The sequence below is a fragment of the Phaenicophaeus curvirostris genome, chromosome 5, assembly GCF_032191515.1.
Source record: "Phaenicophaeus curvirostris isolate KB17595 chromosome 5, BPBGC_Pcur_1.0, whole genome shotgun sequence".
Classification (NCBI taxonomy): Eukaryota; Metazoa; Chordata; class Aves; order Cuculiformes; family Cuculidae; genus Phaenicophaeus; species Phaenicophaeus curvirostris.
Genome location: NC_091396.1, coordinates 17680267 through 17706121, shown reverse-complemented (window position 1 = coordinate 17706121; position 25855 = coordinate 17680267). Strand labels below are relative to the sequence as shown.

At 47.9% G+C, this 25855-nt stretch overlaps 3 protein-coding genes across 6 annotated transcripts in view; 2 read left to right on the top strand and 1 right to left on the bottom strand.

Annotated features, from left to right (window-relative positions):
• CD81 (CD81 molecule) overlaps positions 1-25855 on the top strand; it is a 420468-nt gene that overhangs the window by 324436 nt on the left and 70177 nt on the right. The window lies entirely within an intron of this gene.
• Positions 12175-12793, bottom strand: ASCL2 (achaete-scute family bHLH transcription factor 2). Its single transcript, XM_069857005.1, has one exon. The coding sequence runs from the start codon at positions 12744-12746 to the stop codon at positions 12246-12248; it is 501 nt and encodes a 166-aa protein (XP_069713106.1). The 5' UTR covers positions 12747-12793; the 3' UTR covers positions 12175-12245.
• The window catches only part of TSPAN32 (tetraspanin 32), a 34670-nt gene continuing 29574 nt past the window's right edge, over positions 20760-25855 (top strand). For 2 of the 4 annotated variants that reach the window (XM_069857872.1, XM_069857871.1), the window contains exons 1-3: positions 20760-21095; positions 22482-22596; positions 23903-24000. In XM_069857872.1, coding sequence (XP_069713973.1) covers positions 21036-21095; positions 22482-22596; positions 23903-24000 — 273 coding nt within the window. In that variant the 5' untranslated portion in view covers positions 20760-21035. The remainder of the gene's footprint in view (positions 21096-22481; positions 22597-23902; positions 24001-25855) is intronic. The other 2 variants (XM_069857873.1, XM_069857874.1) reach the window with 1 other exon arrangement.

Here is a 25855-nt window from a genome sequence, read left to right as displayed (position 1 = left end):
AGCATTTATATGCAAACATGAACCAACAAGGAATTTCAAAATATTACCATTTCACTCCTCTGAGAAGGAAAGCCAGGATTATTGTGTAACCAGAAACATCTGAAAGCAGGGGATTTTCTGGGTCTAAATTAAATTTAGGTCATAAGAGGCTAATTTAGGATCTGACTATATCACCATGGGCAGCGAACACAGGTTCTAAAACGCACAGAGACAAGGACTTTGGGGTAGAGAGTTCTCCTCTGGTTTGTGCAACCTGAGGCACTGCACGGATCTGAGCTCTCCCTTTACAAACAAAGATGGTGAAGAGAAATGAGCCAAGTGCTCATCTGGGATGAGCCGGTCAACCCCACTCAGATGTCCCCGTCTGCCCTCTGGGGACAGGAGGTGTTCATGTGCCCAGCTCTATCTTCCCAGGGCAGCCAGCATGCACAGCTGGAGCACAGCTCAGCAGAGGCATGGCCACTTGAATGTCAAGGCCTGAGAGCATCAAATACGTAGAATGAGGGCTTTTACTGGGATTTCATAGCTGGAACGTTGTATCTTGCCACTGTGCATTTGTGATTGTTCAGGGACGCATGCTGGGCTGGAGGGCTGGAAAATACAGGGTTCAAAGCAGAGAGCTGCTTGTGGTTTTCTAAAATAAAATATCCACCATAAAAACTCTACGGCACAGGTGTTATACCTCTCTTTGAGATCTTGATGTCTGTTAAGTACCCTGGAGAAAAAGGCTGACTCTGTTTAATGCAGAGCTAAACCAGACCCAGAGTATCATTTCCAAATACCTTTGCTAGCTTTAAAAGTAATATGCTTGGCGATCCCAGCATGGTGGTGGCTTAGACCCTGTTCTAGGAGAAAAATAAACCCATGAGAAACACTTGTAAACAAGACAACCTCCTTTGCCGCATCTAATGCTATGCTATTACTCCTGATGGAGGGTTCAGCTTCCGATAGGCAAACTCATCCTTGCCTGGTAAGTGGGAAAGCGAGGCGCCTTGCTGCGCCTAGCTGCCTGCCTGCAGGGAAGCAAGGTGTTGTTAGGACAACGGTGTGTTTCTCAGGTGACCTGAGAAGGAAAAATAAAAAGAGTGTTGGGACTGTTTCTGGTGCTCACTGAAGGGACTCATTGCACTGCCGCCCCTTGCAGCCAGCAAAGGTGGCTATGCAGAGCCAAAGCCTCAGCAGGTGACTGAGGTCCTCCAAAGTGAGAAGAGGCCAATAAAGACTGATAAACCAGCAGGAACCAGAGAGAAACAAGCGTGTGAGGAGGAAAGCCAAAAGGTAAGAGAGCAGCCCACAGGCATAGCATAAGAAGCTGTTGGTAGGCTCTTGCCCAAACCAGAAAATGGGGGTCCCCCAGCAAACATCGTCATTGCAGTCTGTGGCTGTGGCTGGACAAATCAAATGCAGCCAGCAGGTTGAGGGAGGTGATTCTGTCCCTCTGTTCCTCTCTTGTGACACCTCATTTGGAGTATTGTGTTCAGTTCTGGAATCCTCAACGTATGAAGGGTATGAGGTTGTTGGAATGGGCTGGAGCACCTCTACAATAAGGACAGGCTGAGCGAGTTGGGTTTGTTTGGCCTGGAGAAGAGAAGGCTCCAAGGAGACCTTATAGTGACCTTCCAGTACCTGAAAGGGCCCCCCCCAGGAAAGCTGGAGAGGGACTGTTCACCAAGGCTTGCAGTGATAGGACAAGGGGCAATGGGTATGAACTAGAGGGAGGCAGATTTAGACTAGACATAAGGAAGAATTTCTTCACCATGAGAGTGGTGAGGCACTGGCACAGGTTGCCCTGGGCAGTTGTGGATGCCCCATCCCTGGAGGTGTCCAAGGCCAGGCTGAATGGTGCCCTGGGCAGCCTGATCTAGTGGGAGGTGTCCCTGCCCATGGCAAGGGGGTTGGAAGTGGGTGATCTTTAAGGTCCCTTCCAACCCAAACTATTCTATGATTCTATTATTTGCCCCTCAAAGGCCTATGCATCCATGCCTGAGCACCCTCAGCCACCCAAACCTGAACCTGGTCCTGTCCCCTCATGCAGTGTCATCTGCTATGAGCATTCATATAAGATGGGAAAGGGGATGTGCTCTCTTTTGTAGCCAAATCTGCAAAAGCTCTCTGCAGCCCTTGGTTCATGGCAGGGGGCTGAGCAGGTTGATCAACCCCCTGGCACATGTCACCCCATAATAACATCCCCATGCTCATGTCCCCTGTGCCACCCATGCCTCACCAGGGCAAGTGGAGGGGCAAAAGTGTGCATCTGCCCCAGGGCCACCCTTTCCCTGCAGGCACATTCCCTCCCGCTTCCTACCTTCTACCTTCCCCTGGCTCCAGGGTCTATTTACCCAGGGGTGCAAAAATAAATGGGGATAAGAAGGTAGAAAAGGTCACCTGGGTGCTGGCCACAAAATGGGACATTGTGCCTCCAGGGAGGGGGTGGAAAGGCTCAGGGAAACAGGGGCACTTTGATGCAGTCTGGATGAAGAGAGGGAAAAGGGGGGGAGGAACAAGCAGGGGGAGGGAATGACATCAAAACCCGAAGGGCAACAAAGCCGCTCCCAGCTGGGGCCCAAGTCAGGACAGTCCCTTTATTTAGATGGATAGAGCCAGGCACAATGCGAGTTGGCTGGGGGCCAGCCTGCCCCCGTCCCCCCAGCCTTTTCAAGCCCTTCTTCCCCTCTCTTGCACTCCCCAGCCTCTCACTTTCTTCCCTTTTTTTCTATTTTCTTTCTTTCCTTCACCCTCCTGCTCCACCTCCCACTTCCAGCTGTTTCTCCAGTGGTGAATACACTGAGAAAGAAAGTGGAGTGATGTATGATGCAAAGTTAAGTTCAAGTGGTGGTGAGGAGGGGAATACCAAAAGTAGCAGCAGAGAAAAACAGGGTCACGTAGGCTATGAGGAGACCCCGTGCATACACGAGCCATGACGTCTGTGTTTCAGCACGTTTTTTAGGTCACTGGTTCAAGCTTCGTGCTGCAAAAACCTAAGGCAGGGCTGTATCCTGGGCAGATCCCTGCCCTCTGAGAAACTGCAGGAGCACAAAGGGGGAGAATTAAGACTACATCCATGGTTGGACGAGTTTGGGAACAAGCTGCCCCATGCATCCACACCTCTACAGATGCTCCCAGATGCTCTTACAGGGTTTGCTGGGGGCAATTTCTTGCTGTGGGGGCAGCTGCAGACCAGGGCATTGCCCCTCACATGCCCATGCTCACTCCTGGCATCAGTCTCCTTGACATTTATAGCCCTTCAGTAGGGAAGGAGGTCTAAAGTCCTCAAGTCAAGACACAATGCCAGCAAACAAAGCCAAAACCCTACCACACATTATTTCTTCCAATTTGCCAGTTTTCAGCTGGCCACACAACTTTTTCCAAGATGGACTTGCTAATAATTTGTTAAAATAAAGACAGAGACAGGACTTCTGTTAGCCCGGATGTCATCACAGGACTTTGATGCTATAATTCAGAGGTGCTTAAAAATTCCCAGAAAACTGGAATTTTTAAAACATGTTGACCCAAAGTGGAGTCTTTGCTTTAGCAAATGGTCTGTTGTACATTTGCCCATGCAGAATTTTGGACATTTCAATAAAAAGTTTAACATTTTAGAACTAAAAGTCATTCCATCAAACAGCTCCCCTAATGGATTATTTTTTTAACCCAAATGCTGCACTTTTAAAATGCTTCTTTTTCACGGCATCTGCTTTTTTACTGAAGAAGAAAAGCTATATGGGAAAAAAATAATCTCAATTCAGACAATAAATTATCAGGGGAAAGAAAGCAGCAACAAATTCTCCACTTAGTTTATTTTCAACAAATAACTTAATCAGCTCTGGCAAACTAACAGCCTCCATAATGCTCAGCTCGGAACTTAGTTGGAAGTTCATTACTTGCTTTGTTGTACGCTAACAAGCGATGTGAATTATTATAATTCTCCAACAGAAGTCTCAACTCACTTATTTTATTTAAACAGAACAAAACAAATCCAAATGGGCAAAATTGTTACCACAAATAAATTAACACAAGAAATTTACTTTGCACTTATCTTAACTTTTCTGGCTTGTAACAATTTGCTGGAAAATAGTTATTCAGCTGTTAAGACTGCCTGTGTTCAAGTAGGCGTGTGTTGTGACCCACTGCCCCGCTATGCAGAAGCTCACTCCAGAGCCAAGGCTAATCCAGCCATGCAGCATGGCTTTTTAGTAGGACGAAGTAACATATGCTAAGCTCCTCCAGTGATACCTGAGCTGGTCCTTGCTGTCTCTGTACAAAGTGCTTTCTACAGTGGCTGAAGGGAGCAGCCACAAGACCTCGTTATCGTATCCTGTACAAGGATGCAGGGATGCAATGATGCATTGACACCGTGATGATGATGCTTCATTGGGTCAGGACCGACAGTGGTGAGAAGTTGGGATGGGAAGGTGGCAGCATAGTGCAGGTGGCTATTTGGTTCGCTTGCAAGGAATGGTCCCCAGTTCTGTGTCCCCAAATGCAGCAGAAGCAAACAACTTGCAGGCAGCCTGCCTCACCCCCCACCTCAGCCTGTGCCCTCAGCAGCCTCAGAAGTCCTTGTTCTCTGCTCTTCGTCCAGCTCCAGGTGATATCTGCCACACACACACCAAGTGCAGCCCCTGATCTATATCCTAGATCCCACCAGGTGTCCTGTCCATGTAGCTCAGGCCCAACAGACTATAGGATGGGCATTGCTTTCTTCAGTGGATTTTGCTGCACAGAGGGAGTCGATTATGATTTCTGTTGGACATGAAAGAGTGCTCAGAGGTCCCTTTAACAAGTCATGTACCTTTCTTTCATGGCAAGACTTGCCTGCTGGCAACAATTAACTCTCTTCAGCATCATAAATGGAGTCAAATTCAGCTTATACCACGTCTAAACTTGGCTTAGGTGCTAGTTTTTCTGCCAGTACATTGCTGTTTTCAACTCCAGTCAGCACTGGTTTGAAGTTATTACTGTCTGGTGGTTGGGGTTTTTCTGGTGGCGTATGCATCCTAAATGAGCTTTGTGATCTCCCCACTTCAAAAGCCTCTCTGCTTTTACCTCTTTTTATTGGCTGTCCTCTAGCAAGACCAAAGACCGAAGAGCATAAACCATCTCAGTAACATCCCAGGTTCATGCAGCATGCCAGGATGCAGCCTGCAGGACAACCATCTGGGCTGCTGGAGATGGGGTTTGGGAGAATCAGGCGAGGAGACAATGCAAAAGCATACCAGGGCACACAGAGACCCAGTCCCCATCTTTGCTTCCATTCAAATAAGACCCAAATACAATGCGCTCTGCAAAATCCAAGCTGCTTAAAGCACATTTCACCCTTTCCATTGCCCGATTTCCCCGGTGCCAGGTGTCTGCTTGGAGAGGAAAAGCAGTGACAGAGACTGGCTGGTCAGTACAGAACCCCCTTTCCAGGGCAGCACATGCAGGTACTTCACCAATAGGAGCAACCACTTCCATCAACACCAGTAGGCTTCCCCTTGGTATAAGCAAACCCATGCCAGAGGCAGGCTGGTACCAGGTATGTGAGATCCAGCAGCCTCTGAGGAGGTCTTTGCAGGTACTGTGCTGGTAAGAGGATGATAATATTTACTAATATATCTAACCTAGACTTTTATTTACCTAGTAGGTTTCACCTGGTCTTTCATTGCATAGCCCTGCTAAATGGACTCTGAGTCCTTTGTGGAGCCTTGAAGGAATTGTGTGTGTGAAACTAGGAAACAGAGAGAAGAGAAAAGGTGTTACATTATTGCAACACTTCTCACTAGGATATAATATCCTCACAAAATTCATCTTAAAAAAAAAAATCTTGAAGTGCTTCACTCAAAGGAAAGGTATTTGCTGTGTTATAAAAATGTCAACATTTCATTTACAAATTGGTCATTCTTTTGGCAGTGACTTTAACAGAAAACTCCCCTTGGGGCTATCATGCCTCTGTTGGTTTTTTCTTCCCCTTTAAAAAAACAAACACAAACAACTTAAAAAGCAAGCACAATTTACTGGGTCTGGTGATGGGGTAACTATTGTACTGCAGGCTTTAAGTGGTGGGGCTGAGGCCAGGAGACAAAGGAGATCAAGAGCAGAGAGAACTGAGGCTTCTCCAGCAGCAAGGTGGATGCTTGTAGGTCAAACTTAAAGCACTTCCCTAGTCCCTGCAGCGAAATAATTGTCTTACCAGAAGTTTCTCTAGTTCTGCTGTTTATACCTCTGATCTTACTAACATCTACCCATAAACAGAAGCATTTATAGGGTTGGGGGGTCAAACCCTAATACTTCCAGTTGTCTCCCTGTGTTTATTGCTCTTATTTGATGCATTATACCTTGCACTGCTAACTGCTTTCTTGCACATTTCGCCTTTTCATTTCCATATTCCCCTACATGACTGTTTCTTTCTCCTCCGTTGTAAAACAACAATGCACTAAGTAAGTAGTAAGTAGGCAGACAATAAATGACTGCCTTGTCTTGTTTTTTTTCCTGCTCATTGTCTGTGGATGCTGGTGTTGGAACCTACCAGCTGGTTGGGGTTTCTCTGAGGTTCTCTCACCTGTATGCAGCCACAGCCATGCTAGGACTCATGGGGGTCACTTCACTTATTCTTTTGCCACCTTCCTGTGCCCTGGGACAAAAGAGAGGAGACAGCTGGACGGAGTGGGCAGGGAGCACTCTGCAGGAAATAAGAATTTATTCATCCTGATCTGAACAATGATCTCCAGCTGATTGTAGGCTCTCAAGAACAGAGGAGTAACTCCATTTAAAATACAGTGGGAATTCCAGTCTCTGTTGGTTTTGCCACACTTTCCCTAAGCTAAGGATGCTGATGTTCCCCTTCAATTTTTCCCTTTTGATGATGGTGACAGCAGAGGTGCAAAGCAGCCTCTCTTACTGGGAAGTGCCTTAGCTACGCCTCTTCTCCTGTTCTTGTACTAGCTTTAGCCTCTTCCTCAGCAGATCTTTATTATGGGAAAATAATAGATGGAAGAAATTACTTGGATATAACAGAAAGACTGATCACTGGTAAGTGTAAAACTTCTCCATGCCCACAGACTGAGCTACAGGAGCATCTGCTCCTGTGTTCCACAAAGAAAGCCCCAGAGACTGTCTTGAAAAGACCTGTGGTGAGGTCCCAAGGGATGCTCTGGAAGCACCAGGCAGAGCTCCTTTGTTCACGTGTGCCATGTTGTGCACAAAGCTCAAAAGGAGCCAGGGGTTCATAGGCTTCCCAGGATTTTAAGTCATTTGTTATACTGCCTGATAGCCTCTTAAAGATGCAACAGTAACTTGTGATTATGGCTGATGCTGCTTTCATATCGTTAGTACCGTTACTCCCAGATACACCTTTGGCTAATGCTTCATTGATGGTAGTTTCTGGGAAGAAAATTGAATACTGGATGGCTTATGCCCAAACTGGGCGAAGCGAGGCCAGCTCTACTTGCTGTTGACTACGCAAGGGGCTGCCCTTCTCTCTTAACTATGCACACTCCCAGGCTCCTGGCCCATATCCAATCCAGATAAGAAATGACTGAAAATTGTTATTGTTAGCCGGCTGTTCTGTGACCTGCACGAAAAGAGTGAAATGACCTCAAGACTAGTCTTAGCACACAGTCATCTGCCCACAAACCATGGCAGTCAAAAAGCCTTCGTACACACACCAAAGGCTGGCAAAACAAGTATTTTCCTGGCAGCTGCTCCCTGCAGACAGGAGGAGAGGGGCAGAAGCATGCTAATACATAGAAACCCACCTTACTGCCTGCTGTACCTGGTCTGTAACAAGATCTTTATGAGGTATTAATGTAAAAGTGAGTTGTAAATTGAAACCAACCGTTGGCCGTTCTCTGCAGGAGGATCTGTGGTAAAGCTGGTATTTTCTGGTGATACCATGTGGTAGTAGAAACAGGAGGAAGTCCTCTTCCATTGGACTCTTATCTCTTTGCATGCTTTGAGGCAGGGATCTCCTGGAGATCCTCCAGTGCTGGGGCTCTGCTGCAGCCACCTGCCCTGCATAGAAGGACCAGCAATGCCACTTCACCGGGGAGATGCTGGAGGATACCCTCACACCTGCTTTGTAGTGCTTTCTCCTCATGCTGTGGGAGTCTTCAAGCAGGATGTATAGCCCTTTCCTACAAAATTACTTTTTTGCTAACATGTAAAGAAATTTGGAAAGAGTGTAACCAGGGAGCTGAACTGGAGGTTGCCCATGGAGGGTGAGAACATAATTTAAATGCTACAGTGCAATAATCACAGAATCATGGAATCATAGAATCATAGAATCATGAAATCATAGAATGGTTTGGGTTGGAAGCGACCTTAGAGATTATCCAGTTCCAACTCCCCCACCCTGGACAGGGACGCCTCCCACTAGATCGGGCTGCTCAAGGCCCCGTCCAACCTGGCCTTGAACCCCTCCAGGGAGGGGGCATCCACACCTTCCCTGGACAGCCTAATTTCATGGTTCACTGTGAGGAACTATTTTCACCATGTGCTAGGTTTTATGTGCTTTGGGTGAGAAGGAAAGCTTCAGCCTGAGCAATTTAAAATGCCAAAGGAAGAGAACATGGCTGAAAACTGAAGGGTTCTTTCAGCCCAGGGAGTGGGGCAGCTAATCCTAACACCATCCTGCTAATTGTTTCTGCTTCATTAGACGTGTCCATAACTTGTGAAAAGCTGCACAGGAAAATGAAAATCCATCAGTGGATGTAGATATGAGAGATTTACAGAAGTGTGTTTCATAGCTGCATATTGATAAGCCTGTGCCTCCTGACAACCTTGCCTTGCTACAGCCTTTTTTTTTTAATTCCCTTAATACTCAGAATTCCTTAGCATATTTCTTCTGCCTGAATCTGACTCTCCAGCAGCTCTGTACTTAGGGCTGGGTTTGTGTCTTCCTGAGGACCTAAAGTTTCCATTCTAGGCACTGAATTTCTACTTATACATCTAAAGAAAAACGATGTGCTCGTTGGAGACATTCCCCATGCCTGCCACAAGTGGTTTGGGTAGCAGTTTAGGCAGGCATCTAGACTTCCTGGAAGCTCCCGCAGCAGCCCTTGGCTGATGGCAGCGAACGTGGACACTGAAAGTCCCACTGTCATGTGAAGTGGCTACTCCAGGCAGGAGAAGCACCTGGGTGAAATGGCAGACCTGGTGTTACCCTTGCTGCTTATAGGTGATTCTCATGGTCAGAGGGCTTTCACTTCCAAATCTGTTCTCTGATACTGTTTGACATAAATGGAGCTGAGAGGTCTAGGTGTGAACTTTTATATCAGGAATCTCCTCAGCGTGGGCCAAGCAGTCTTCAGGTTGCTGCATTTGAAGAGAACATGAGTGAGATGAGCTGCCTGAAGGTACCTGCTGTCTATGCAACTGCCACAAAGAACCTATCTTGCATCCTCCCTAATGCTTGCTTAAAAGGGCAGAATGATTCAATATCCTCCTCTCCAGTGTAGCCTCCTTAGCAGCTTGATCTGAGAATCTGCTAGTCACTTGTGGTCACCATGGTTGGGAAAAGAAGAAAATAAGTCCCCCTGTCCATCTTGTGTTTCTAAAACAGGCATCCTTCTCCCTGTGCGTTCTTTTTCTTCAAAAGTTTGAAGACTCACGACCACCTTGACTTTTTCAAAGTAAATTGTACATTCCTGATTTCTTCCCATTTAATTTCTACTGAAACACTGGCTGGCAGCATTAAGGTAACTTGTGATGCTGACTAAGCTCTTCCCCCTCCTTCACTGAATATTAATATTGCTTAAGTGAAAACTGTTCACAGCTAATTTCTTGCCAATACAGGCATAGTTGATGCTGCTTTAATGTTGCTGTAATGGTATCTTAGGTGATCTGCTGAACCTATTAATGATGATGGGATTTACTTGACTGAGAGCTAAATATTGCTTTCAGAAAAACAAAAATGATTAGCGCTCCTAAAGAAGGAAAACAAACACCCAGCCAAGCAGCAGTAAAACTCTCTAAACAAATGCATTCTGCTATAACAGGACACTTGTGCAGATAGCAAGAGCAGTCCTAGTTTTTCTAAATTGCTTGGAAAAGATGGAACTGCTGGTTTAGGCTGAGAATAAGTATATGGGAATCTGCATGGATTTATGCCTGATGGAATTTTTGGAGGTCATCTGTGAAAATGAAGACCCTAAGCCCCGATGGGGGAAATGTACCATGTCACTCCACCACCCCACCAGCCATATCTGCTGCAGTGAAGTGTAGCAGATCACTCAACACCGAGGTCAGCTCACAGCTCTCACTCCTATACTTGGGGCTGTCAAAGAGCCATATAGAGCAGAACCTTTGCAAGGAATTTGCCAAGCACTTCAATTCCCAGCGCCTTTCAAAGGCCATGTTTATTAGACCAACTTTGATTAAGGAATGAACTTGAAGCACAATAACTATTCCTTGTTTGCAGGCTCCTAAACGCTACTTGCTGCTAGAACCTGCATTTCCTATGGGTTTTTTTTTCCCTTCAAATCAAATTATATATGTGGAATACACTTACAGATCTGGGTTTCAGAGCACCCACTGCAATTATTGAATTTGGGACTGCTGAATGATCATATACCTCTAAAACTTCTACCTTCCCAGTACTAACACAGCAGACAGATTATACACACAGTCCCTGCAAAGTAGGTCAATTTTAATACCCCTTTCTGCTTTATGTTTACTCAGCATATTCTATAGCCAGCACATTCTGCTCCATTTGACTAGTAACATTCACTACAGCTATGTAAGGGGACTAACAGACTCTGCTGTGGCTTTTCATGCCTTCACTGTGTTTTGTTTCATATTAGTCTGTCTTACCTCTGAATCTGTTTTACCTCTGGCTCACCTCCACTGAAGCAGGTCTTCAGCATTAGCCCAAAAGTAGCAGATGGAGCTCAGGAGTCTCTGACAATAGTTTCCAAGAAGCAATTCATGTTTGCTTATTTTGTTTAGATAAAGTACATCTACATACAGCTGAAGTTAGAGTAGGACACTTGCTTATGTGTGAGTTCTAAACGCCAACACTGTTCTTGGCAATGCAGCTCTCCTGCATAAAAGCATCCCAGTGTAACTCCTGAGAGTAGTCACCAGGAGAAACAAACTTCAGATACTAGGTTCCTTTCCTTACCTCCCATAACTGCGGGCAAGGGCAGCACAGCCTGCAGCAGCTTTTGCATGCCCTGGAAAGGATTTACCAGCACTGAACCTGCCCTCCTTCCTATACACACCTGCATGTCCCCATACATCATTTCTGTGGTACTTGCAGCTGAGTTCATAAAAACTCGAATGAGGTTAGAAAAAACAAAAGTGGAGCGTGCTCCTTCTTCTTCCCTTCTGCACACATAAACCTAGTCCTGGAGAACTGCTGCTCTGCTGTATCCCTCATTACTTTTCTCTCCCATCCTCTCAGGCAGAAGTTACCTTAAGTATTTCTGGCAAATACATGCATCTTAGAGGCGTGAGGCCATTTATAAATAGGTTTTTATTTATAAAGTAAATTTACATAAAATATGATACTCTTAAAAACTGCATATGTACAACTTAAGAAATCCTAGCAAGTGCATAGAAAAATGCCTTCAATACATCTTTTTTTTTAAAAAAAAACAAAAAACAAACAACTTCAGTTTTCAGAGAAGTGGACCTTCACACCAGGCAAACTTGGACACCACGTTAAGACGCAACATAGATGTAGTCTTTTACTAAAGTGTTCAGAGAGACAAAAACAACCCACTTTTTAATCTAAACTGTGTATGTTCCCAAAACATTCTAGCCGGCAGTGTTCAAGAACAAGGGAATAGGACTTGCTAAAAATAGACCCATCTCCTCACCCCTTTCCTCTAAGCTTTCTCATACAAAAATAAGTCTTCATACACCAGTGTTCCCATAGGCAGTTCAAGTTACATATAAAATAGAATCTGACACGATAAAAAATTCCCGCTCTCCAGAAACAAGGAAGCATCAAGTGGTTTTAATTTCTTTTTTTGTGGTTTTTTTTTTCCTCCCACCCCTCCGAAGCGACGCCGGGAGGCAGCGGTGGGGCAGCGGGGTCGCCCGGGTCTCCTCTTCGCCGGCGGCCGCAGGCGGAGCCGCTGCCCGGGAGGCGGTAGCGGGGCCCCGACAGTCGCCGACACCGTCGCGCTTTCCACAGCCCGAAGACGGCGACCGTAGCGGGACGAGGAGCCGAGGGAGACGAGAGCCGAGAGCCGCCCCGGGGCCGGGGGGAGGCGGCGCCCAGCCCCGTCCCGTCCGGCCAGCGCTCACCTCCCGCCGGGTCAGTAGCTGCCGAGCCAGCTGGTGAAGTCCAGCAGCTCCCGCTCCTCGGGGCTGAGCGCCGCGTCGTAGCCGCTCTCCTCAGAGGAGCAAGGCGAGCCGGGCGCCGAGGAGCCCAAGGAGGGCGAGGCGGAGGAGTAGCCGCCGCCTCCCTCCCCGCGGCCGTCGGGGAAGGCGGCGGCGGCGGCGGCGGCGTCGTGCTCGTCCAGCAGGCGCTGCAGGGCGCGGATGTACTCGACGGCCGAGCGCAGCGTCTCCACTTTGCTCATCTTCTTGCTGGCGGCGCCGTGCGGGACGTGCTGCCGGAGCGCGGCGAAGCCCAGGTTCACCAGCCGCACGCGGTTGCGCTCCCGCTCGTTCCGCCGCGCCACGGCGGCCGCCGCGCCGCTGCCCGGCAGGGCGGACAGGGACAGGCGGCGCTTGCAGCGCAGCAGCTCGGGGGAGGCGGGTCGACGGCGGCCGCGGGGGGCGGCGGGGGGCGGCGGCGCGGCCCCGCCGTTCATCGCCGGGCGGAAAAACTTGAAATAATAATAAAAAAAAAATCAAATAGTAATAAAAGAAAAAAGACCGAAAATTGGAATAAGAAACGAAAACCCTCGACGTACGGAGGAGGGGTGGGCAGCGCGCGGCGGGGAGGGGGGGGAAAGCGGGACGCCGGTGTTTATCCCCCCCCCTCCTTTCCCGCCGCTCCGCGCCTCTGCGGCGCGCGCCGCCGCCGGACGCCCCTTATCAACGCGCCGCCGCTCGCGAGCCCCCGCCGGCCGCACGCGCCGCGCCGCGCCGCGCGGCAACCCCCCCTTCCCCCGCCCCCCCCCCCCCCCCCTTCCCCTCCACCCCGCGCGCACTCCCCGCCACGCGCGCCCGAGGCCGACACCGCCCCCCCCGCCGCGCGCGCCCCCGCCCCCGCGCGCGCCCGGCGCGTGGCGCTGCCGGCCCCGTCCAGGGCTTCCCCCCCCCGCCCCTTTCCCCCTCGCGGGAAGGGGGTGCGCGCTCCCGCCCCTCGTTTTGCAGCTTTTCCCTTTAATTCCGCTTCTTTTATTTTTATTATTATCTTAATAGGAATAATACCCCAGTGCCGCCAGCCCCGGCTCCTGTCCCAAACGCGACATTTCCCCACCCAAACCGGGCACCTCGTGGGTGCTGCCGCCCCGGGATTGGAGGGTGTGGAGAGCGAGTCTTGTGAGGAGCTGGGGTTGTTCAGCCTGCAGAAGAGGAGGCTGAGGGGAGACCTTATCGCGCTCTGCAGCTACCGGAAAGGAGGTTGTGGAGAGATGAGTGCTGATCCCTTCACCCAAGTGACAGGACAAGAAGGAATGGCCTCAAGCTGAGCCAAGGAAGGTTCAGATTGGGCATTAGGAAAAATTTCTTCACTAAAAAGGTTCTCTGGCCCCGGAACAGGCTGCCCAGGAAGTTGGTTGAGTCACCATCCCTGGAGGTGTTTAAAAGGCAGGTGGATGAAGTGCTTAGGGATATGATTTAGTAGCGAACAGGTATGGTTGGGCTTGATCTCAAAGCTCTTTTCCAACCTAGCGATTCTATGATTCTGTGATTCTGGCTGCTGGCTGATGCTCCTTTGGCAAAGCCAAGGGATGCACCAGGGCCCCACTTTGCTAACATGTGCTAATAAAAAGAAATAAAATTCGTAGCAGTTACATGAGTGACCTTACAAAGGCCATTTTCTGCAAGCCAGCTTTGCAAGCTTAAATGAGAGTTTCAAGGATAACGCCACAGAGAGAACAGAAGTGCAAAGCTTTTGTGGCTTGGGGTTGCTCCCAGGCTTCGCTTTACCGCGGCAAGCAGTCCTTCTTGGCTGTCCATCGAGCAAGCCTTGCTTCCAGATCTGGGGAGGAAGAGCAGCAGGGTAAGGTGCTTTTGCATAGCTGAATTTAATGGGTAGACAGAGGAGCTGGTTCTTGGTATCCAGGGAACTTGTGAGAAATAACTTGCATGGTGTTTTGCTAAATAAACAGGGTGGATGGAGGCAGTGTTAGGTGCACCCACTGCCCAGGGGCTGTGGTCTGCTCTTCGCTGCAGCACAGCTTGCAGGATGTGCTCTCCTTGGGGCTTTACTCCTGCCCAGGCTTTAAAAAACCCCAATTGCCAAACCAAAAAAGCTGTGTGATGCTGAAACACCTCTGACAGACCCTTTCACTGGCTTCAGTGGTGATGGCTCAGGCCATTTCTGCCTTGTCCCTTGTGCCAGCCACTGAGCTAGTGCTCATGAAGCCCCTGGGTGTGACTGTCTGCTGGAGGTGAAGGGTGCTCATCCACCTGAGCAGCAGCTGTTAATTGGGATAAGAAGACTGCTAATTGTCTTCTGCAGGGTCTTCTTCTATCTGGAAGTGTGCAGGCAGGAAGGTTTGGGGTAGTTCTGTTACAGGGCCTCTTTTTTTTGGCAGGGAACATAACCCCTTCCCAGGAAGATGCTCAAAGTCCAGGTCTCTGGCAGCAACCTGGTGACATGGATGTCTGCGTACTCGCAGCAGAGCTGTCACCACACAGGTAGGTGCCAGTGAGGCTCTGCTGCAAGATGTGATTTCTACAGCAAGAATCTGTATCCCCACCCTGGATTGTTCTGGTGCTGCTCTTAGGGTGTGTCTAAGCCAAAACCAGTAAAAGAGCCATCCAAGATTTCTAGATGTGACACGGAGAGGACATTTTTCAATGTGTGGGGTATTTAGAGAGCAGCAAAGTTCCACCACATTGGAAGAGGAACGTTTTTCACAGGAATCGGTTGCAGTGGGTTGGAGGAGCAAGCCCAGTTGCAATATCTCAGGCAGCCAGGTTGAAATTCCTGAACTGATGAGAAGGAGCCTGTGAGTGCTTTGTTTGTCTGGAAATCCTGCTCATGCACACATCAGGCTTAGCAGCCAAGTTTGGTGGCTTTTGAGATCTTCTTGACCATGCCATAGGCCTGCCATGCAGCTCGCCTGGAGGATTTGGCTCAAGAGGAGCAGCACATGGTGTGCTGCGCGGGCAGGAGCATTTTGCCTGGTGGGTTCCTGGGAAGCTGCTTGCGTGTATAGACATGCTTGTGTGTGAGTGGTCAGAGGGTAGCTTGCTCAGCTCAAGCCACTTAATGTTGACACTTCTCTTCAGAATCTACAAAGTTGGCTTGGATAGCACAGGGGGTTTACCTTGCCCTTACTAGCAGTAGTGGCTTAGACAGAAAGGCCATTACTGCAGAGGACTAATATCAATGTTCTTTTATTACCTTGTCTCTAATTTCTGACGCAAGCCTTTCTTGCAGGAAAGAGGAAGCTGCTGTCTTTGAAGCTGTTCAGGAGAAAACCTTATGTGTCAAAGAGCCACTCTCAAGAGTAATAACTGGATTTTTATCTTACGAAAATAACTACTGGGAATTTTTTTTTTAATTAATAATGCACTGCTCAAACACTGGTAAATCCAGTCTCAAGGGACAACATGCAGCTTCTAGCCCCAGTGGGTCCACACACAGCTAGACGACAAACTTGACTTGGCCAAATTAGCTTCAGGGCTGCTGATGGCAACACAAGTTTCCAGCCAGATGTGGCTGTTGGGTCTGGGCCTAAGCATAGCACAAAGCAATTGCTTTCTTAAAATACAGCTGGTTTTCCAATAGTTTGAAGGTAGGTACATCTCATAAACTCAGAATTGTAATCTTATTTGAAATCTCTTCATAAAGTTAATGACTATTTAAGACCCAGTAGAATAAGACATCATGAAACACTGTCTGTGTTCGCAATCAACTTCCTGATCATAATCTGGGGAGAGAAAGCATCCAGCAGTGTGCTACCCCTCCCCAGAGGGTGGGGATAAGAAATTCTCTCCTGGCACAGGTAAGGCAAATATGATATACTGTGGTTGGTGTGGACACTTCACAGCTCTGTGTGTCTTCAGCCGATGTGGTGCAAGGTGGGTGAACTCTGCTGAGAGAGAGAGGGTGACTCAGCGGTGAAGAGCCTCCAAGCCCTGGTGCTGTGTGTTATTTCTTATGTCTGCCGGAGGTGAGGGCAAAATGCTGTCACCTGTCTTGACCCACATGTCGGTGGAAGCACACCGGATGAGGTGCTTGGTCAGTCCTGCCGTGACCAATGCATTAACAGCAGCTGACATGAGCTTCTGGCATTTTTTTTGTCAAAATTTTCTGGACCTCAGTGAAAAGAATGGAAGTCCCATTGTGATAGGACTCGAGAAAGCAAATGCAGGATATAAATGGTGAGGGACAGTCAAGTAGTCCCATTCTCCCTAGAGCAGGTGAACCCCTCCTTGCCAGGCTGGGTTCCACTTGCGCTGGTTTTGTGGGAGCAGGGCTAGAGTTGTGTCTAAGTCTATCACTAGCACAGCTGGCTTCACGCCAGTTATGGTCTGCAATTAGATATCATGTGGAAAGTAATTTAGTTTAAGTATGGGGGTGTACTTTAGAGGTATGAGTGCTATTGTTTCACTTTTGAGGCAGGAAAGAAGTTTATTTGAGTTTATTATTTCAAAGGAACTCCCTGTCTTCAGTTTATACTCTTTTCACATGTGATCTTGTACTTGATGAACTTCTTTTAATAACTCTTCTGACGTGTTTTTGCTCACCTACGGTTAATTTCAAAATGCTTGGAAATCACATGAGGGTTTCTGAGACATACTTTAGAACTAATAATAAATAAAAACATCCTTTGGTGATTTTATGATTTGCTTCCTTTTTTTTTTTCTTTAAAGGCAGCCTCCTGCCAGCCTTGTTTCCTTTCACAGTGCAGTTGTATGGTGCATCTGAAGCGTGGCAAAACCTAGCACCTACTCCTTTTCTCCTCCCCTTCCCTTCTTGAAAAGAGACAGCCCTGGGTTTAAAAGTTGAGTTTTAGCTTTGTTTGTGCGTATGTGCTATATGAGTGCTAAGCAGCCTTTACAGTGCATCCTTGTGATGCACCTGGGAAGGCAGACTCGTTCTGTGAGGTCTCCCTGGCTCCTCATCATTCATATGGCTTCGGTGTGGTTTGATATGGGCATGTTCTATATGCAAGCAAGCTCTATGGGGAATACAGCCATGTTATGGGTTGTAGCTGAGGGACTGAATGGGCTGGACCACTGGTGCTTGTAAATCTTGCACATTTGGAGCTATTTTCTACCATGGACAAGTATTTTCTCTAGTGATGGTGTGGGCTGCCAAAGAGAGGCAGCAGGGACCTGGTGCAAATGCATCTTGTCTGGATGATGGGTATAGTTTTGCCTCCTGAGGCAACCTCCTCTTCCCTGCCTCCAGCCCATCTGTTCATGGGAGCATGAGTAGCAGCACCCCAAAGCCAAAGGGGAAGTTTGTCATACCTCCTGCTTGGCTGGGGTTCAAGCAGCTGCGGCTGTGTCCGCTGCTGTGTCGTTGGTGGCTGGACTGATGGAGCAAGAACCCGGAAAGTGGATGGTAAGAAAGCACTAGCACGCATTCAGCCTCTTCTCTTCCATTTATGTTTAGTCTCCCAAGTTCACCCCATGCAGCATCAACGCACCAAATCCCTAGTTCTTTTAGGACATTCATCTGAAAGTGTGGGCAGCATTTCCCTCCAGCTCAGAAGAAGGTTGGAGACTTTTACCTCTGCAAAAAATATGATCTGGCCTTGTTCCCTTTTTAAATCAATCCTTTTCTATTGGATAAGGTGACACAGCCTTCTGACACCCATGCAGGTGATGCCGGTATGTATTTTCACAGCCTAACAGAAGGCTGCAAGCTGCCACAAGGCTAGAGGAAGTGGGCACCTGGGCTTCCAGGGGTATTTTCAGCCTCATTACATTCTTTCTGTGCTCCAGTTGATAACCAGAGATAAGGGAGAAAGCCGCAGATGGGAGCTGTGGTCACCTGTGGTTTTACACTGTGTTTAAGAGTGATAAGTTGTACTTTTACAAAGGGGACCAATTGATAAAACCTGTCAGGGTGGGCAGGAGGCTGAGTCTTGCCGGAAAAGACAAGCTGCCGTCCAGGCCATGCACCAGCTGTGAGTGCCTCCAGCTCTGCCTCTCTTCCTGCTGGGAATGGGCTGAGGGGACACTACTTCCTACCAGGGCTCCCTGGGCAGAGAGATGCTGAGGCAGGACTATAATAATGAGAGGGCACCCAGAGGCCCTTTAATCCTGGGGAAAACAAAGTATTGTGAAGACCCCCATTTTGACGGCCACAGGTAAGATGAACATGTGTACTCCACTGGTGGTTACTTCAGTAGTCCTCTTGCATGTGCTGAATGTGCCTCCCTCAGAGCTCTCTTAATGCCCAAGGTCTACTTATGCTCCTACTATTTATTTTAGAAATTCACGTATGTTCTTCCTCAAACAAAATCTTCCAAGCCATACCAATATGGGATAGAGGATAAGATGAAGGAAGGAGAAACAGCAGAAAAAGCCTCCACCCCTAAATCCAGCACAGTGCCAGAGCAGGTAAGCGTTGAGGGAGAAGGCATGAATTCATAGCACTAAGTAGAGGAGGTGGGAGAAGCATCTGAAGCATCTGAGGACATGGACAAACTACCCAGGAACAGGAATTCACAGACAAACCAAAGGAAACATCTGTTTAAACCCAGGTGTTTAAAATTACAGACCTGCTTTGAGAGCTTGGTAAGGCAGGGAAGGTGCCTGTATTTATGGCTGGAGACATAAGGTAGTAGAGCATCTATTATGGAGAGACTGGGAGCACTTCCAAGGGGTGTAGATGATGATGATGATATTTTGACGTCTCAGGTGGTCGCGCAGTGAGGCATGACGTTCCTGCACGGACAGAGGAAACCTTCGGGGAACTGGGAAAGGAGCCGCCTGGCTATTCCGTTCAGAAAGCCTACTTGGATCATCCAGCCCTTTGGAAAGGTTTTCTGCTGGCCTGTGGGGACCTCTAGTGTGCGATCTGCCTTTGCGCAGGTCTTCGGTAGCGAGTTAAGAGTTGGGGAAGGAAACTGGATTCTAGGCGAAAATAAAGATGGGCTACATAGATTTTCTCGCGTCCCTTGCTGTGAAACGAGTTCCAAGGGTGCTCACAGCGTACACTACGGCTGCACCCTGTCTTCTAATTCACCATTGCTCTTGGTCGGGCTTCTGTAGCTGGTTTTACCCACAGAGCAGTGCTTCAAACCTCCTTGCAACCCTACCATACTTAACCTCTAACTCCACCTGTGGACCAACCCTGCTGCCTTTATACCCGTGCCCCCCTGTTGAAAATGCAGGTGGAAACACAACTGTCTGTCACGTAGCACCTGAAGAAATGACAACTGCGTTTGGATACAGTCCTAACTCTACTGCAGTGTTTTGTGAGGCACTTTCCCCGCCTGGCACATGATGGGGACCATGCAGACACGGTCACCTTGCAGCTGCACTCCTGTCCCCAGGGATTCTGCAGTGCTGCGGATTGTTTCTGGTTCCTGTGGCTGGACATGTGGGGCTGAGCATTGGCTGCTCTTCCAGCCTGTTGCCTTCTCTCTATAGTCTTCTCCCTCCTGCTCTCCTTCCCTGCTGTCTGTCTGTTGATCTTTCTCAGGTGGATTCCAGCTGGTGTCTGCAGTAGGAAGCTCTCTGTGTGCACATGGGTACATCAGCTTCTGCCACTGGGCACGAGGGAAAGGACCTATGAGCCAGGGGGGATATCTCTTTTAGGAAACGGCTGTTGCAGCACTCATTTGTGTCCCCGGAGTTTGCAACCAGGATGTTTTGCAGGAAATCTTGCAAGAAAGCTAGTGATGTAGTCAGAAAACCATGACAAACTTTTTCCTGTGCACATTGCTTTGTGCAACTCACTTTCTCTTGCTTCTCTTTGCTCTGCAGAGCACATCTTTCTTCCTTTTTTCACTCCCTCTTTCCTCTTTGTAATTTTTCTGTAGCTAGAGTTACTGATGTGAGATGTTTTTACCTTTTTCTTCCACTTCTTTGCCATCTGGGGAGAGTGCAGCTATTTTCCATTATTCTGTTTCACCTACTTTCCTCTGGTCTAGCTCCAAAACTAGGGATGATTATGGCACTCAATAATTTAGTCCCTTTTGGCTAGATTGTTTTTGAAGCTTCTTTGCAATATACTTTCAGGAAATATGCATCCAGCAGGCAGCTGGTTTTGAGGACCAGAAATCACCTGAGTCTTCTGTATCTGTGGGTCCATGGGGAGAGGGGAAAGGAGAGAGTAAAAAATGTCCATGAGGTGAGGGTCTCCTGAGCAGAGGGTTGTATTTACATATAGCCATTTTCCTGAATAAAGTACTGCCAAAGGGATTTCCTTCCCTTATCTTGCAAATAAAAGTTTTCATAGTCTCAGCCAAAGGTTATTGCCATGTGGTCTTTTTAAAATGAGAAGGGAAGACTCTTATTCAGATCTGTTTGAGGATTTTGACATTTTCTTTAAACAACAGGTTATTTTTTTCTAAATAAGATTTTCCTAAACTTTTTCCCAAGATACTATTAATGCAGATTAAAACAAAAATAGTTAGTGACACGTTCATTAAGCAAAACTGCATCCCAGTGTAAAGCAAAAACCAGGATGTTTTGATACTGAATCTTAATCGAACAGTTTCAAAACTTTTGAAGGATCTATGCTCCAAACTCTGAAAGTCTGTTTTTCTGTCTGCCTGTCCTCCTTTCCCAGCTGGCTGCATGTCAGAGCAGGTAGCAGTGCACTGAAAGCCCAGGCAGAAGATGTCTGTTCTAAACAGAATTTAATAATCAGACAGGAAGAGGTGCATTGGCACGTGGTGGGGACTACACTTCCCGAGACGCCTTGCTGTGGCCATGCCTCCCTTTGGTAGAAACCCGGGCTTTATCAAGAGCTGGAGGGACCAACTGCCATCTCTCACTGGGGACAAGCAACCATGAGGTGCGGGATAAGGACCACCAAATGCCAGCTACTGGCCACCAGCCTCTGTGTCATGGTGAGCAGGCAGGTTTGGCGGGATCTCTGTGGAATTGGGGTGAACTGTTGCCTTTTCTGTCTCTGGTTGGAAAGGGTCAGGTTTTCCCACGTTCTGTTTTTCACGGGTGGAGGGCAAGCAAAGCCAACTGTCTGAGTTATCGTTGCACCCTGGGCGGTTATCGCTGGCCACCAGCATCGCTCCCCCTCCACTGATAGAATTCTGGTTTCTCAGGGATGTCACTTCACTGTAGGTCTTTCACAATCCAATTGCTGCCTGAAAAGAGAAAGGAAAGGTTGCTGCTGGCAGAATAGGTGTTTTTTAGCAAAAAAAGTTACTTGATTCTGTCTCCTTGGAGCAAAAGAGGGAGGATGGACTTGCTGCAGTCATATTTGTTGCTGGGAGCATGGTCATATCAATGAGGATGGGAAGTACAGATGTCAATAGAAGTATGTGTGAGAGACCTGTGGATCCACACCACAAAATGAAAGTTATTCTAGGGATCCTTTTTATCAGTTCTTGAAGCAAACTCAAGGGGAACTTCTTGACATCTGCATTTAGAGCTGCTGGGAAATAGAAACTTGGGAATGCTTTTGGACATTTTCAAGTTGTATGTGCTTGTTGCCTTTTTAGTTCATCAAAACTTGCAACTTTAAAAAAGAAATAATAATAATCTATATTTAAATCAAAGAGGGTTGGTGGCTTGGAAACAGTGTAATTATAAGATAATGCCTTATTTTGGACCACACATGGAATTTATAGTTTGTCCAAATTTTAAAATTTAGGACTCCTGGCTGTAGTGACTGTAGATTGTTCTCTCTACCAAACAGCAGAATATCTCATTTGGAGGAAATCAAAGGAAGATTGGTAACAGAGGTGTTGAGAGGACATGCTATGGCACGGCCACAGTGGATGGCAAGAATCCCATTATTGCTGTCAGGAGGACTTTTAGACTGGTGTTTCTCAGAAATCCGAGCTAACTGGTGTTGCACTTAGCATTTTCTGGGTGTGGATTGAGATATGCAGTAGAGCACAGCATGGAGGATCAGTAGGTGCCACAAATTAGGTTATTTATAAGCAGGAAATGCTACAGTTTGGGTGTATGTAGTCTCCAAAATTACAACTCTCCAACAATAGCCATTAGTCTCCTCTGAAATAAAACGTCATACAGTGGGGATTATGTTGACACCAGACTGTCACATTTGACACAGGGAAAGCTGCCTTGTGTTTCCATATTTAAAGGCACAAAATGACAAAACCTTATCTTAGAAGTTAGGAGTGGCCTAAAGATCAGGCTGTCTGCATCTGTGTGGAACTCAGGAGTACCAAGATATACCTCAAAGCTTTGTGTGTGCGAAGAAGCAGCTGCTGCCTTGTTAACCCTTTCCTAAAGACTTTCTTTTCCAGCTATTGGGGCTGTCCATTGCCACGCTGAGCACAGTCACCCACTATGGGCTCCATTTCACCCTCATCAGTGACATCTCCCTGGAGAACAACTCCTACAAGGTCATCCATTACACAGGTACGTTGCGGTCACAACCCAGTGAGACCTTTGGTGAACCTAGGAGCTACGAAATCCTCCAGAGCAGTTGAAGCAAATGCAGAGGCATTGTAGGAGGAGGCAGAGGCTGGCTTTTGCAGGGTGCAGTAAGGTTAACACAGTCCCACAGACACTTTTTTTTCTGTAGTGAACCTGCATGCCTGGCACTGACGAGTGCTCTAGGAGCACAGAATACTCAAGTGCTGCTGCATTTGCTCCTGTCCCTTTATTCATCATCTCCTCATCCTTCCCCTGTGCTGCAGTGAAAGCTCAGGGGGAGCTCAGCCAAAGATGGACCCAAAGGTGCAGTGGGGCTGGAAGGACCCTGGGCGCACACGGAGCAGGACTGTTACAGGAGCTGAAGCAGAGCATAGAAAATTGAGGTTTGGGAGATAACTGTATGGAAACATCCAGTTTTGGGGGGAATGTGAGGGTTTTTCCCTACATGAGGGAGAAATACAAACTCTCAGATATGAGGCTGGAGCAAAGAGATGAGAACAGCCTTTACTCTGCTTGCCTCTGCTGCACTCACATCTGCTGCTTCTCCCAAGCTATACTCTGGGTTTAAACATGCTCATGCTTGCTCTAGATCTTGGTTCTCAATTTCAATTTAACAAGGCAGGTATAAGACTATGTTAGCCCAGAGCGAAGGTACAGTCCTCCCCCTTTCCTACTCAGATCAGGGATTATATAGATTGGCACTTGCAAGCTCCACCTTTCCAGCCATCCCTTTCCAGCAATGCTTCCACTTGCTTTGCTTGCAAGCGTTAAACTGTTTGCGCTGTTAGCCCTGAGCGAGGGTTGCAAAGCCCTTTGCAGTGCTGCGGTCCCTGAGCCCTTTCCCAGGGTATCGGCTGTGACTGCCTTAGCCAGGAGGAAACCAGAGGGCGCATGCTGCACCAGATTAGCAGTGTACGTCCAGATAGGGGCTGTGGGACATCTGCTGCATGTCAGCGCCCCCCAAATAGGGGGACCCTTATCTGACTGCTGAAATAATTGACAGCTTGTGGTTTGTTGGGTGGACTATCACCCTTTCAGGGTGCTTTGCCCAGCTGAAGCTGTGGGAACCACTCAGAGGTTTACAGCTCTGCCAGACAAGCAAAGCATATGCAGATGGTGGGTAAATTACAAATTATAAAACATATTGAGTTCTGTAACATGCTCCTCTTGCACCATCTTCCCAAAATGCACTTTTAGGCCACCTTCCGGGCAAGAGCATCAGACCAGGCCTCTGTTAGCCTTGAAGTCTTAGTGTCTGACTGCATTCCCATGTCTGACTTCCTTCCAGCTTTCTACTTTGGTATCTGCCTCAGCATGACCCTGATCCTCGCAGCCCTGCTGAGCTGTGCTGCCACAGTGCGGGAATCGCAGTGCCTCATCGCCATGGTGCGTATCAGGAGGGACTTGCCTGAGAGGGGCTTTTTGTAACCTTGGGATGATACCCTTGAAATGGGATGGTGGGAGCTGTTTTGCCTTGTGCCTGGGAGCATGAATACCTGGGGAAGGACATCCTGTTGCTCCACCCTGTGCTGAAAGGGGACATTTTTTAAAAGGCACGACCCTGCAGATCTGCTCCAACTGAGGACTGCCTCCTTCTGCACCCCATTTCTTTTGCCAAGGAGCTGTGTATGCAGCTTTCAAAGCAAGGTCAAAGGGAGGAGCTTATCTGCCAAAGCAACCGCAGCAATGATGATTCCCAGCATATCTTTTTCTCACTGACCCAACACATGATTTGAGTGAGGAAACCTTAGCAGTGCAGTTTTGTGTCCCACATTGTTCCTCTGACTTATAACAGCAAAGTTAGCTCCCCTCCTTTCCCCCTGGGTGCAAACATCCACCACAGTGGCATACAGGGCATACAAAGCATGGAAGCAAGCATGGGGGCTTTGGCTGTATCCTCAGTTTCAGCCTGCAAGGAAAAGGTGGAGAGGTGCCATAAGAACTGAAATGCAAACTTTCTTCCCTCCGTCATCCACAGTGAAGTGCCTGTTTGGGCCCAGACCATGTCAGCATTAGTAAACTGGACTGTGAGCTCTGCTCCATTTTAAAACAAAGCCTGCACACAGGGCTTAGTCTTAATGGAGCATCTAACAGCCTCAAGGCTGGAGGGATGAGTGAAAAAGTGCTGCTCACTGCATGTTTCCCTGTGTTGTATGAAAGACAGGAGTTAACAGGAAGGTTGCTGCTCATAAAGTCCTACTTAATATGAAATAATTGCATTACTGTCATACATAAACTAGCTTTCAAGAGATTTGTCTGATCTATGTAATCAGGGAAAGTTATATTGTTGGTGGAAATGAGAAGCAGACGCCTTTAAAACTTAGTGAAGAGCAGCCACTGAAGTTAAAGTATTTCATTCTCAATACACAGTCTTCCTCTGTCTGAGATGCTCAAAGGGGCCTGAATGACACAGTTTCCAAGAATACTGCTAGCAGAGTATGTATAATTCCCTTCTCTTTTGCTTGAGTATATTTTAGTGTGTGGCTGCAATTAGTGCATCATCTAAAAAAACAGATGGGGTACGGACATGCTAGAAGAGATTGTCAGGACTGCCTGAAAATACAATTGAACTTTGCTGTAATGTTTATTTTGTTGCCTTGCTCAGTGTGCAGCATGGTTTGGGACGTGCTGCCAGGTAAAAGAGGTTGTTCAAATTACAGCTGTTTCCTGAAGGGATAGTTGAAGAAAAACATACCCAGTGAACTGCAGCATCACTGTTCTCCTCCAAGGGCCACCTGATGCTGTTCCCCTTTCCATTGCTGTGGGAATGAGGATGAGCAGGTCTCTTCCTTCAGCCCCCTGTGGGCTCCCCTGGGGCCAGCCAGTTTGGGACACCACAGCCAAGCTCTGGCCACCAGAGAAACCCCCGGCTGGCAGAAACCCCAGACTAGCTTTTTACTTCTCTCTGTGGCTCCTGGGGCACCCTGTTTGCTTTGCTTTAGCATTCACAGTTCGGGTTCTCTAAGGAAGGTGACTGCCTTCATTTTGTCTCTCTGGACATGCTATCATTTCATAGAATCATAGAATCACCAGATTGGAAAAGACCCACCGGATCATCGAGTCCAAACATTCCTATCAAATACTAGACCATGCTCCTCAGCACCTCGTCCACCCATCCCTTAAACACCTCCAGGGAAGGTGACTCAACCACCTCCCTGGGCAGCCTGTTCCAGTGCCCAATGACCCTTTCCATGAAATTTTTTTTCCTAATGTTCAGCCTAAACCTCCCGTGACGGAGCTT